The sequence below is a fragment of the Cornus florida genome, unplaced genomic scaffold (genome assembly GCF_030987335.1).
Source record: "Cornus florida cultivar Cherokee Brave unplaced genomic scaffold, ASM3098733v1 CherokeeBrave_3.0.0_Hap2_Chr10, whole genome shotgun sequence".
NCBI classification, from domain to species: domain Eukaryota; kingdom Viridiplantae; phylum Streptophyta; class Magnoliopsida; order Cornales; family Cornaceae; genus Cornus; species Cornus florida.
The window spans coordinates 103,019,201-103,032,818 of record NW_026775580.1 but is presented as its reverse complement, the minus strand read 5'-3'; the positions used below and the strand labels follow the sequence as shown (position 1 = coordinate 103,032,818).

Sequence of the window (13,618 nt, the reverse complement as noted above, 5' to 3'; positions counted from 1 at the left end):
TTAAAAGTAAAATTATATTAGTAAGTCAAACCACAAATGTGACAGTTTAATTTAGAAAAAAAAAAAAAATTCAATTGACATCTGACAATTGAAATCTTTTACTAATCTTTTCCTTCCACTCCTTGGCATAATACACTTCTTATTTAAATGAATTGTTTGTATGGTTGACGTGTGAATACATCCTTCAAAGCTACAACTAAATTAGCAGATATTTAGGCACAATCCCAATTAAAATGTTTCATAATTTTTATACTCTCTCTATATATTTTCTTGTCCGACATTAAATAGCCTTTATACATACAGTAATATATGTTTGTATTACCCACTAAAATTATTTGGTAGGGTACAGTGTTATAAACACTGAAATATCCTAAGAATGTGTTTGGCAACATGAAATTAAAGTTTTGGAATTGAAATTGGTAAAATTAGAGAAAATTTTGGTTTAGTTTTCTTAGTTGTTTTTTATCAATTTCACCGATTTCAATTCCAAAGTTCCAATTTCATGCCTACCAAACATAACCTAATGACTTTTTATTTATTTATTTATAAAGGACTTGCAATTTCAGATGACTTTTTTGTTTTTTTTAAAAAGGACTTGCAATTTCAGATGATTTTTTTGTTTTTTATTTTATTTTTTAAAAGGACTTAGCAATTTCAGCACAAAACCATGATGTTAATACAGTTGGTAAATTGAAATAGTCAAATATGTGGGAGAGCACAAACAGAAATCCATCAACACAAAATTCAACAGGTATACATGTCCATACATAGGGCAATTAAAACATTTTTGAATATAGGGGGTATTTCATTTCTTTATTGACTACCCCTCATCTCTACTCTGGTTGCATTGTGAATATACAAGCAGTAAGTGAAGATTAATGGTCTCAGTCCTTATCAATTGGCTCCGCACAAAGTCCATAAGGGTATGATGAGGAAGTGAAGTCCCCCAACCCATGTATGCATTCATTCATATGCATACATGGGTTGGGGGACTTCACTTCCTCATCATACCCTTATGGACTTTGTGCGGAGCCAATTGATAAGGACTGAGACCATACATGGGTTGGGGGACTTCACTTCCTCATCATACCCTTATGGTTATATATATGTGATTGTGTATGCACTGAAGTCCCCCAACCCATGTATGCTTTCAAATATACATATCTATTATATATATATAAATATATATATATATAATATGTATGTGATTGTGTATGCACTGTGTACACACTTCCACGACTATATATATATATGTAATATTTTCTTTTTTTATATAAAATATATTCTTTTATTTTTATTTTTTGATGTTTAGTAAAAATCTAGATCAAGGTTAAAATCAAGTCCATCAGATGGAGCGTGTAAAATAAACTCTTAAAAATTGACGAATAAGTTCTTTTTTTAGGTTTAAAATTTTTTTTTTCGTAAATATTTTACGACAATCAAACACCAGAAAATACATAAAAATATATATATTTTACATCGGAGCCGAAATGAAGCCATTTTTTCCACACAAGTGTCATCTAATTGTATAAATAATAGTGGCATTTTTTAAAGAAATGATTGGGACAAGCATTTTCTCTACCATTTTCTACAGTACGCCCAGTGGCATTTCAATTACATAAAAAGCCCTGGTGCTAGATTCAATATAATACCATAGTCCCTGATGAGCATTGGATCCAAGACAACTGGCCAATTTAGAGACCATGTGAAGTGGCACAGATGAAGGTGGACAGATATATAAATATCACCATCTTACCTTCTTCATCACCATCATCATCCCATTTGTAGGATGTGTGTGTGTGTGTAATGATGATGATGATGGAGAAGAAGATGAAGCCAAAATAAGGGTTCAATTTCCAAATCAATGAGCAAAGCTTTGGTACTCAATTACATGTAGAACAGGGCGAAAGAAGGAACAGCTCGCATTAAATACACTTGTGTGGTGGCACCTGATTTGCACATGCAAACCGTGTGAAATTTTCTCTTGTTTTTTTTTAAGAAAATAAAAGGTTATGGGAAGTAATTTATAGTTTTGCTTAACTGAGTATGAAACATTAAATAAAGTCCATCCATGTTTGATATTGTGATGATCAGATTAGTTGCTCATTTGTCTCAATATAGATGCATGTTTAGGAGAAATTAGTAAAGATAATATCCCAGACATTTGGTCCTTTCTGTACCATAGTTACCAGTTTGGGAAGCATGTAGGGTTCTCAGTAAACCATACTTCCAAACATCACTGCAAATGAGAATCTACAGCAATCAAAGCAAGAGAACAAAAACATGAGACTCCTAACACAAAAATGAATTTGAGTAACATCAACTGGTATATATGAATTAAACCAAACTAGGAGATTGAAACATGAAACTATAAAAGAATACGATACAATGCATCCAAGGAATAGAAATTCGTTCTATTAGCATTCTAGCTTATGAGTTTTAGGTTTAAGAATCATTCTTCTTACCTTACCTTAGACCTGATGAGCCAACCCCCTGGGGTTATTAGCCTAGTTCAAAGATTACATCAAGTTGTTCTCTACATGATGATACCATTTATTTGATTACTACACGTGACAATAGTTCCATTTTAGCATAACAATGGTAACATTTAAGACCACAGACTGTCAAGAAAACAAAAGGAGAAGGTTCTAAGATTCAAAAAGCAACATCATAAAGTTGTGGGGCGCTTGGTCCTTTTCTGTGTGCCCACCCAAGAGTCTTAGACATAAATTTTGTAATAAAAAAAAGGCCAAAAAAGGACCTGAAAAAACTCTCCTCCTTCACCACCTTCTTTAGATGGGGTTGCTCCTTGCTGGCCAATGTAACAAGTCTTCATGCCATTATTGCTATCAAAAGCCTCTCTCTCTCTCTCTCTCTCTCTCTCTTGCAAACACAATACCCTGCTGTATATATAATTCATCCTTTTCTCACTTTCTACTCATTCAGCTCTTACCCATAACCTAAAAACTCTATTTCTCTTTCTATTATCCATCTCTCTCTCTCTATCTCCCCCCAACTGAGTTCTAGTTGAAAAAAATGTGTGTGAATACATCAGAATTGAATCCATATCATCTGCTAGATTTCACTGTCCACCAGCAACATCAATGGAAGAGACCTAAAGTTCGAATTCACCGGCTGAATAGGTCTATTGTCTGCAACCTCTCTCTCTCTCTCTCTCTCTCTCTTTCTCATAATATATAGTTTATAATGTAACAGGAGGAGGTGGTCGCCAAAAGAAGCAAAAGTAAAGGCAAGGGCGTGGAAAAGAGAGATGCAAATGAAGAACTTGAAGCTGTACATAAAGAACAAAAGCATTGTTGAGGAGAATGAGAAGCTGAGAAAGAAAGCTCTTTTTCTTCACCAAGAGAACAGAGCCTTGATATCCCAACTCCAAAAGGTCTCTGGCTCCTACAACCACTTGCCTCACAACAACAAGCACTAACATCAGTGCATATTAGTATAATCTAGAACAAGAAGAAGAAGATATGAATATATAAGGATTATGTTCTTTATCTTCTTGATAACAAAGTCTTGGTTTTTTTTAACCTTTTGTTTTAAATAAGTATGTCTTAATAATATGGTAGAGAACAAATAAAGAGAAATGAGTTTTATGCTCATTTTGATTAGAAGTTGAGTGAGAGATAGTATTTGGTGGGGTTAAATATACCAGAATCATGTATTTGCTCCTGATTTTTATGCTTAGTTGAGCTGAAGCTGCTGAAGTGCTTGGTTGGAAAATGCCTTGAGCATGATGAGTGTGAATCCGAAAACTACGATGTACGGAGAAAAAATAGGACTGGTGGAACAGAATTGATTAGAAAAAAAAAAAAAAAAAAATTGCTTGTACATAAATTTAGAGAAATTTATTATCATTCCCCATGGTATGACACAGTCAAAATTGAACAATTCAATCATATTTCGTGAAGCACTCGATCTAATTAGAAACAAAAGGAAGCTTTTAAGATCCTGCCTATTCTTTTATGAAACTTGAAAATGTTAGTGCTGTTTTTAAAAAGTTATTAAACTATAAAGGAGAACTCTAGGCCTGTCTTTTTTCTTTTTCTTTTTTTTTTCTCTCTCAATTCTCCAGAAAACAATTTTCAACAACTTACAAAGCAGAAAACAGTTTTAAGAGAAATTTACAAGTGTTATATTAACTAAGTTTTGAAATAACTTTTAAATAAACTCATTTTACCTTCAGAATTTCATCAGTGAACCAAATGGCCCTACCTATCCAGGCCCCAAGTCATATATAGCTGTAACAGGCACAGTTGAGTGAAGGGTCTGTTCTTTGGGAGTCCTACATAAAACACAATCTAAAACTGAGGAAGTTAATCCAGAAAGACAATTATAAGTAATTATAATAACTTGCACAAGACCAAAAAACAGCTATGCTGAAAGGAACCCACTAGAAATGCTACAAAACTCATTGTAAACACTACTGCCAGCTCAAATAGGCAATTATATGTATGTGCCGATTCCACATGCACAAGGGATTTACAAGACTGAAATTTTTTAATGAGGACAATTCAGTGTGTGAAATCACTTTATCATACTTATCAATCTATATTCTTGTTTAATTACCTTGAGACTTGCCTGAAAACCTACAGGTATTCTTTCTTGTATACCACATGCATCAAGCACAGAATCTCCAACTCATAGAAACTTCCTTTTACACATTATTTTCCACTTCACTAAGCTCTCCTTTGCATACCCTTTTCATAATTCTACATTTTTATTATTGTACTCGTTTTTATATTATATACAATAATATTCACGCATCAACATTAAAGACCAAAGCTACATTATTTTCTCGTTCATAAAGGCAACGGTCACTGCCCACCAAAACTTACATTTCAGAACCAAGGAGAAGGATTTAACACTAATTGTCCAACTGCTTTATTAGAAGAACACAAGCCGAGTCGGCTTGTATATCATTTTTCTTACAAGAGTAGTTATAAACTTTAACCACAATAACCATAAAAAATAAAAATAAAAATAAAAACATTACAATGAAGATCATATTTTACACACACACACACACAAAAAATAAAAATAAATAAATAAATAAAAATTACGACTATAAAAAAATAAAGAAAGCTGTGGAAAGAAAATTTATGATCACATGTTGTACAACAGCATGCAGAAATGATAAATTCATGGACTTCATACATGATACAATCAAAAACCTTTCAATTATTCGGCTAGGGAGCGACTATGATTGGAGCTTCAACCTGCATTTTCAGACAATTGAACTCCAAAGCTAGAATTGGCTTCGATAACATCACAGATATGCTGAGATTTCTTTCTTTTTCTCCGACCTCTCTGGTTGTAGGATCCATGAAATCAGAATTTTGCCATTCAGAAGACTGTTCTGCGTCATTTTTTGGTATTAGAGACGGCCCCAACACCTTTGCTGGATGCACTGGTCTCATCCTAAAGGAGAAATTAAGCACAAGATTAACAATTTGATGGCCGGCATTTGATGTCAAAACATTGAAGATGCTGAAACTTATTGTAGCAAGAACTAAGCTTAAAGTTCGATTTAGCTGGAAAAGGGAGCTCATTTAAGACTGAATATCCTTGATCTTCGTTTCAAGATTCAGTCGGTTTAACCATTCTATTTTTTCTCCTACCTCACCCCTCTAGGATGTATCAACAAAAAGGAAAAAAAAAAAAAAGAAAGAGAGAGAGAGAGAAATGCCATTTTATAACATAAATGTTTCCTATGTAACCGAATCATCCCAGAACACAAAAAATATAGATCATGGACAAGTACCTCGCTATAAATGCTCTATTAATTAGTAATGGATTTATTCCATTTTCGGCAGTGTTCATTTTTGCATGTAGTTTATTTCAAATAATCATAAATTAAGCACTGGCCAACTATGGTTGGAGTGGTTCCAAGTTCAACCTGTAAATCCCTTTCAGAAACAGCTAAGATATTGTATCAACATAGCATTGTGACACCTGTTAGTTCTCAGGGCACAAGCATCAATCACTGGGCTTTGCTTTTAACCCCAGGTGTACCTTAGCATTTCCTTTGGGGAGATCTAGCAGTTAATGTTTACAAAGTGTTAACAACCCATCTACTCTAACAGCTTATGTTGTTAGCGAGGGTGTAACTTTAATATTTATATCCTTCAACTCGCCTCACGTGTTGCCTTCTTTTGGTCCAACACATGTTTCAGTTTTTAATTATCAGGGTGATGGTGAGGTTTGAACTCTAGACCTTTGGCTCTGATACCAAGATAACAACCCATCTACTTTAAAAGCTTAAGTTGGTAGAGAGGGTGTAACTTTAATATTTATATCCTTCAACACAAAGATTGAGAACCATAAAGCAAAAATTTAGAGGAAGAAACCTGCATTCAATCTGGCAAGAGTACTTAAGAAGGTTTGAATTATACTCTGTTCGGCCGCTGAAGTTTCACAGAAGAAGAACAATTAGTCTTCTGGTACAACACATTCAGGGGGCAAAAAAAAAAATCTAAGTAGGATATGAGTATATGCAAATAATTGCATAGATTACCTAAAGCTTGGAAGTGACATCTTGATGACTGGCCCCAGGAACTTGTTGGGATTTTGCTCAGGCACTGCCATCACCAAGCACGAAGCAGAAAAATTATCACAAAAACCTTTTGAATGCATAAATAAGAAGTTATAATTCTTCTCTACTTTAGGCATCAAAATTATTCAACAGAAAGTATGACTATAGAGCTGAACTGAACTGAGTAATCGTGTTAGAGGGTTGGCTATTGTAATTGTAAAGTTTATGTTCTTAAGTGTGGTGACTTATCCATCATAAATGGAGGAACGTCAAAAAAAAAAAAAAAAAAAATTATGGAGTTATATACCAAAAGAAGATGTAGATCTAACTCAAATCTGCTGTGAAAAAGCATTTACCAGATCTTACTGTCTTAGATAGCATCTTTTAGGGCCTGTTTGCTAATGCTTACACTTTCTTATTTTTACTTTCTGTAAAAGTAAAATCATACTTTTCATTCCTTAAGTCGAAATAGAAAGTAAAATGATGTTTAATAAGAAGATTTTATTTTTAATATTTTAAAAGCAAAAAACAGAAAGTAAGTTTAATAATTTTGATTTTAATTTTATTTTCCCTGCTCTCTCTCTCTCTCTCTCTCTTTTTTCTTTTCTTTTTTTTTATCTGGGTTTGATTATGATGAGTGCAGATTTTAGCATAATGATAAATTAGAACATCAGAAAAATGGTTGTGAACCAACCAATTGGCAGATTCATTACTCTGGTTGATTCAGTGGGACTAGAGACCATGAAACTACCACCTCTGCATCAACTTTCACACCCATTTCGTCAAAGAGTTCCTCAAATCAAGATTCATTTACGGTCTCTTACCTCATAAATTCATGCGGGTTGTCTCCAGAAACTAGTATTTCTGCTTCTGAGAAAATACACTTTGAAACCCCAGAAAAACCGGACTCAGTCATTAGGCTACTCAGAAACCATGGATTCTCAAATACCCAGATGGCCCTTCTTGTGAGGAAACATCCACTGCTGCTTTTAGCCGATCCTGATAAAACCCTTTTGCCTAAACTTGAGTTTTTTCAGTCTATTGGGGTTTCAAGATCTGACCTCGCAAAACTTATTTGTGCAACCCCAAACCTCTTGGCAATAAGCTTAGAGAATCAGATTGTACCCAAGTATAATTTCCTCAAGAGTGTGCTTCAATTCAGACTAAATCCAAGGAAATATGTGAACAAAGGGAAGATAAAGAGAAATTGCTACTGGAGAGGAAAAACAAACAAAAGGAAAAAAAGAAAGGCCGCCTTAGCTTCTGAGATTGGCGCTTGCTCTTGTCCTGATTCGGATTGTTTTTAGCTTTTTTTCTTTGATTACCAATTCTTCTTGGGCTGTGACAGTGGTTGAACAACAGTGAGCTTCACGAATTCAATGGGAAAGGACGTGAAAACACAGCTTGTCGCCGATGATGGAGAGTCGACTTCGCCTTCTCCGATTCGTCTTTATGTGACTGGTTCAAGTTGATTTGGGTATATTATTGATGGGTATGAGAGAGGAGAGAGATGGTTGTGGCAGTGGCTATGGTGGGGAGGAGGTGGGTGGAGGTGATGGTGGCGGCGGTAGGCCGGTGGCCATGGTCGGGGGAGGCAATGTGGAGCGATTGGTGATAATAATTTTTGAGTTTTTTTTTTGATAAATAATGCTACAGTAGATGAAGTACTTCTTGTAAACAATGTAAGAAGTAGAGAAAGTAACAAATCCTCACTTTCTCTTTCCTTCATTAAATCTGAAAGTACTTTCTAAAAGGTAAAAAGTTAAATTATATTACTAAACATAATTTTCACTTTTACTTCACAATTTTAGGAATTGACAGTAAAATCAAAAAGTAAAAACGTTACTAAACAGGCCCTTAGTTAGTGCGTGAATGCATACACATGAAAACCAACTCATAGAAGGAAATAGTCCATCACAAGATTAGATAACAATATGAATGTAATATGTTAAACCAACTCACCAGCAATACCAAGGTTGATGGCACAGATATCTGTTGCAACAGGACCCTTGATTTCAGAAACTTGAACATTTTTACAATTCTTTGGACTAGAAACAGTAGAACCCAGACCAATCATGTTCAGGAGACCATTGATTTTACTATTTGATTGCCTTGGTATTTCTGTAATTCTCTGCCACAGAAAGAACCAAGTTACATAAAACATTTGAATTCTTGTTTTAAGATAGTGAACAAATTTGGCTGCTAATATGGATGACAGTGGCTTGTTCACAATTCTTTTATAGCAGAAAAAAGCATCTCTAACACACCTTAGGTAGCCCTATAATGGCACACCTGGATCCATGTGCCTAATTTGTGGAGATAGGATGAGCCTAGCCGATGTGATAGAAAAGAACCCTTGTTTGAGAAAAGATGACCATTTCAAAGAATCATGTATATCAAGCAATTAGGAAAACCACATGTTTGAACATTGATATATAATTCTAATTAAGAAAATCAGATGTTTAGATTTCAAAATATCATCACAACAACAACGTATTACTTAGCTTAAAACCTACCTTTGAAAACTTGGCCACTTGACTTGGAAGTCCTACGTCCTGCAAGTATGAATTCAAGCAAGATAATGTTGATAATGTAGAAATACTATGTTCTTATCAAATAACATCAAGCAAACACATTCCCAATTTGCAGTCAGCAATCCAAAAAATTTCCCTCTGATCACTTTTTCCTTTTAGAAAATGCCAGAAAATATGGGTAAAATTTTGCAAGTGTCAAAAAGTAAGGAGAAATCATCATTCACATTCTTCATCAAGTTTCTATTAGAGTGAAATATAGAAAATCAGAATTCACATTTAATGTTTTTTAGCTTTCCACCTTTCGCCCGTGGAAGCATGCCTCATCACTGTTTACAAGCACCCTAGCAGCCCATCTGTTGACAAAAATAACTGAGAATAATCATTGTAGAAAAGAAATACCTTTAAGTAATAGTTCCATGCCGTGCCGATTTGTTTTCTGACTCAAATGAATCGAACCAGCCTTGCAAGGCTGGGGCAAGCATGCATTAGGTTAAATGCTCTACTTGGTTCCTGTTTCTGATTATAAAAGATAGTACGCTCATATTGGGTTGTATAATGCTTTGTGTCTTATTAGTTATATTTTTACTTCTTAATTTAATCAAATAAGTTAACAAACAAAACCATATATCCTAGTTACAGAGTTGACTGATCAAACATGAGTTTCTAATAGTTGAATGAACTAATCTGGACTCTTGCAGTTGCCTCGATAGCTCACTGGATTAATGCCTCCCGTGGACCTTGGAGTGCCAGGTTTCGACTCTCTACATCTACTAATCTAACATCTAACACTTCTTGCCTTGAAAATAATAAATAAATAAATAAATAATCTTGACTCTTGAATGGTGGATCTCCACTTGATTTGCAGAACCAAATGCATTTTGGCATGTAGGCATCAAAATGATATGCCAATGAGCCCATACATACAGTCCCGACTTGTAAAATGTTGTAAAAGGTATGCCTGACTTATAAAGTTTTCAAACAGGCTACCTTTACTAGCACAGAAATCAATCGTACCTATCTCTTTAAGACAATCTTTTGCTATTCCATTAACATGAACCAGAAGAGAGTGGTGGAAACTTACCCACAAGATGTAGGTGGGTTCCATACAATTCCTGCCATCACCACAAGCTAAACAAATAAAATAAAATAACCGAGTTACTACACTGGCTGACAATTAAATAAGCTTAAAGCACTATGTTTTTCATTATCTGGTTCCCTGACAAAACAAATATATATATATATATATATATATATATACAAGAAGGCTCTCATGCAGTCCAAAAGAACGGATTTTTCAGCGGACCAATAGTCAAATGGTCAATTACACGTTATTACTTTATCAGACCTAACCATAGTTAATATTTATTACCTTAATAGTCAATTTACCATAGTTACCTTAATAGTCAATTTATCATAGTTTTCACGCATTACAATTTCTTTTAAATTTTATGCACAAATACAATTAAATATCCAATCTCATCATCCCAATTTTGGAAATATTTTATGGTATCAGAAAATCCACGTTCAAAATTTTAAAATATCTCAAAAACTATTTCTATTACTCAACTTCTTTTTTACTTTTTTCAGTCGTTGAAAATAATCATGCAGAAACATTTTGGCAAAGCCATGTCAAGTGCACATAACACACACACACCCCATTTACCACTTCACAGTTTCTCCAATTTAGATCGTTATTAACAAGAACTTTAATACCACATGTCTAGCAATTCATGGTATTACTTGCACAGGTATATCAAACTAAACCTTATTTATCAATTTGCAATGTAAATTGGAAACCCCTTCTCATGCCATTAATCTATCATATGCTTCCAATATAACAATTGGTTCCTGTACTCTAGATATATGTGGGACAATTCTTAAATTAGTTTCCGAATGATGCTCAATTTCTAATCGAAAATAACTAAGATCGCATTGCTGGGTTAAAAGAACAAATTGAGAACGCAGTGTGGAATAATTACTGAATAAGCTTTTTTCATGGGTTCAAAGGATACCAATTTTTTAGGGTTCGTGAATAAGCTTTTTTAATTTTTTTGCTCTTTTAATTTTTTTTCTTTTCAATTTAGGGGGATTTTTTCATAAGCAATGATTACAAATTTATAAACAAATTGACTGTTAGAGATTGTAAGGAAAATGGAAGAGATTAAGGGGAGAAATATTAAATAAAGGTATTGACTAAATATAGTAAATTGACTATTAAGGTAGCAAATATTAACTATGGTTAGGTCTGATAAAGTATCATGTGTAATTGACTATTTGACTATTGATCCACTAAAAATTCCGTTCTTTTGGACCGCATAAGAGCCTGCCTGTATATATATATATTTCAAAATATTGATAAATTAATACACTTGCAAATTCAGATGTTTCAACTTAATCAAATTTCTAACAATAGCAGCGCCTCATTTAGTGAACTCCTGGGAGCTAAGAAAGCACAACTCAATCCAAAGAAATCAATTTGAAATTAGGATATACAACCTCTTCAAAGCTTCCAGCAGGACTGTCATCATAACTGGCAAGAAAGAAGCCGCCAAGAGTATATCTGCCAAGTAAAAACTCACGTTAGTTAATGAGAAAATAAATTCTTTGAACTCTATAATCACCTGTAAACCCTTTGGCCATTATTATAATAACAGTAATAGAAACAGCAGTTATAACATGAATACCCAAAAGCTTCAACTAATCTGAACTCTTTCGGAATGAAAGCTCGAGCAGTTTCCGATTTCACAAGATGTAGCTGGTACAGGGCACTGAAAACAGAAAACAGATAGTTTTATAGAACTGAGGAAAAGAAACAGTTAACTAAAAGAATGAGAATCAAAAGCAATTAATCCAAGAATGAAAGAGCACTTGCCTTCCTTTAAATACCCATGGAGGTTTCTCATATCCTGAACAAGATTTTGTCTCCTTAACTTCCGTGGTTGTTTCCTTAACTTCCATGGATTTCAGTTAACACTAGAGAATTTAGATTCTCAAATGGCAAGGAACTGCAAAATAATGGAGAGTCCAAACTGAAAAGGTTTGAGCTCCATCAGTGCAATGCCTATATAATTAAAACAAACAAACAAACAATAAACAGAACAAAATCCATGCTTTTGTAGAAAGAAGAAGTTTATATAACACCAACATAACGTCGTCGTTGGACTAAAATCCCCATAATGTCATTGTTATCAATCACAAAAAGCTCAACAATAAAACCAATAGTCCAGACAAACAGAAATTGTACAATAATTCTAACATGCATCACAAGGAAGTGATGATAGGAAGAGTGGAGCTTGATAATACTATACACCTTAGCCCAACTTTGCGAATCAAACTTTTGGGGGATATTGTATTTTCACACCTGTAATGTAGCCATAATTGTATAGGAGTATAGTGGGGGGCGGTGGTTCATTCTAAACTTCGTAATTTTCGTTGCTCTTCATCATAGTGAAAGCCCTGCAACTCTATGAATGTAGCAAGGTTTTGGGTGAATCACATAAATATATATGTTCTTGTTTCTTTTTTTTCTTTTCTTTTTTCTTCTCTGTTAATTTTTGCAACAAGTGACTCAATGCCTTCATAGCACATAAATGGCAATTTCAAGCTGTAGTATCTACTACATATATGAAGGAACCATTGATAGGGTGTTCTCAGTCACTAGTTAAAATGCTTAGGGCCACTATTATCTACCCCCAGTACAAGAGTTTCAAATGAATTTAAAATTTGTGAGGAAAAAGAACAAATGGCCTGGGTTCAGCAAATTGAAACCCCTTCCCTTCATATTTACAATAAGGATATGACATCTAAGTTGACATTTCAAAGGCTCCGAGGGCTTAGCAAGAAAACCAAATGATTATTTCCATAATTATCAGATATTGGAAACACTATATACACCAAAGAAGTAAAAGAAAAAACAAAATTAATAAAACCCACTTGGGACAATATTGTATAATTCCCACTTCAGAGACAAGATTGGTTCTTTACTTGAATAGTTACTACAAAGACACAGTATGAGAGAGAGAGAAGAATAATGGTATTGAGATTTAAAGATGGAAGAAAAATAACTTACATAGATTGAAGCTACTGGCTGTAATTCCAGAAACTGTAGATGGGAAACCCAGAAAGCGTTGGTTAGTTACTTGTGAGGGTGTGAGTGAGTGGATCGAATATTGTTGAAGAGAATGAGAGAAGCTGAGAAACATACCTTTTTTTTCCCTTCTCCAAGAGAACAGAGAAGATCAGTCTATGCATATTTTATTATTCAGAACAAGAACAAGAAGATATGAAGATGTAAGAATATTTCTGATCTTTATCTTCTTTTTTCTTTTCTTTTCTTTCTTTATTTATTTTTTATTTATTTTTTTATTTTAGGTCTGTTCTTTATCTTCCTGATAAAAGAGTCCTCTGGTCATTTTATTATTATTTTTCTTTCTATTTTTCACTTGAACAAATAAGGATAAATAGATTTTATGCTTGGTGAGGGTACTGGATGTACTAGAATTAGATGACTACTAGAATCATTTACTCCATATGC

The 13,618-nt window shown here is 34.0% G+C and overlaps 1 protein-coding gene across 6 annotated transcripts; it reads right to left on the bottom strand.

Annotated features, from left to right (window-relative positions):
* Nucleotides 1-2,047: 2,047 nt before the first annotated feature.
* On the bottom strand, nt 2,048-13,528 carry LOC132276559 (protein NEOXANTHIN-DEFICIENT 1). Of its 6 annotated transcripts, none has more exons than XR_009470897.1 (14): nt 13,289-13,520; nt 13,154-13,186; nt 11,957-12,113; nt 11,769-11,852; nt 11,581-11,644; nt 10,166-10,212; nt 9,383-9,437; nt 9,067-9,105; nt 8,513-8,681; nt 6,533-6,596; nt 6,366-6,422; nt 5,235-5,436; nt 4,196-4,300; nt 2,048-2,253 (listed from the first exon to the last, which is right to left on the bottom strand). XR_009470897.1 is itself a non-coding variant. In XM_059778026.1 (14 exons), the coding sequence occupies exons 3-13, from the start codon at nt 12,040-12,042 to the stop codon at nt 4,227-4,229; spliced, it is 957 nt and encodes a 318-aa protein (XP_059634009.1). In that variant the 5' UTR covers nt 12,043-12,113; nt 13,154-13,186; nt 13,289-13,527; the 3' UTR covers nt 2,048-2,253; nt 4,196-4,226. The 6 variants fall into 6 exon arrangements, 5 of the variants coding, with proteins under 5 accessions (XP_059634009.1, XP_059634010.1, XP_059634008.1 ...); XM_059778026.1 differs by having other exon boundaries at nt 4,196-4,316; nt 13,289-13,527; XM_059778027.1 differs by lacking the exon at nt 2,048-2,253 and having other exon boundaries at nt 4,047-4,316; nt 11,957-12,089; nt 13,289-13,528.
* Nucleotides 13,529-13,618: the final 90 nt, after the last annotated feature.

Excerpts from the sequence above, each read along its gene's own strand:
- LOC132276559 (XM_059778027.1), bottom strand. The coding sequence starts at position 12,042 with ATGGAAGTTAAGGAAACAACCACGGAAGTTAAGGAGACAAAATCTTGT. Across the intron at positions 11,645-11,768 it reads AGATTAGTTGAAGCTTTTGG|ATATACTCTTGGCGGCTTCT; the intron begins GTATTCATGTTA and ends TTTACTTGGCAG. Across the intron at positions 5,437-6,365 it reads TCTTGCCAGATTGAATGCAG|GATGAGACCAGTGCATCCAG; the intron begins GTTTCTTCCTCT and ends TTTCTCCTTTAG.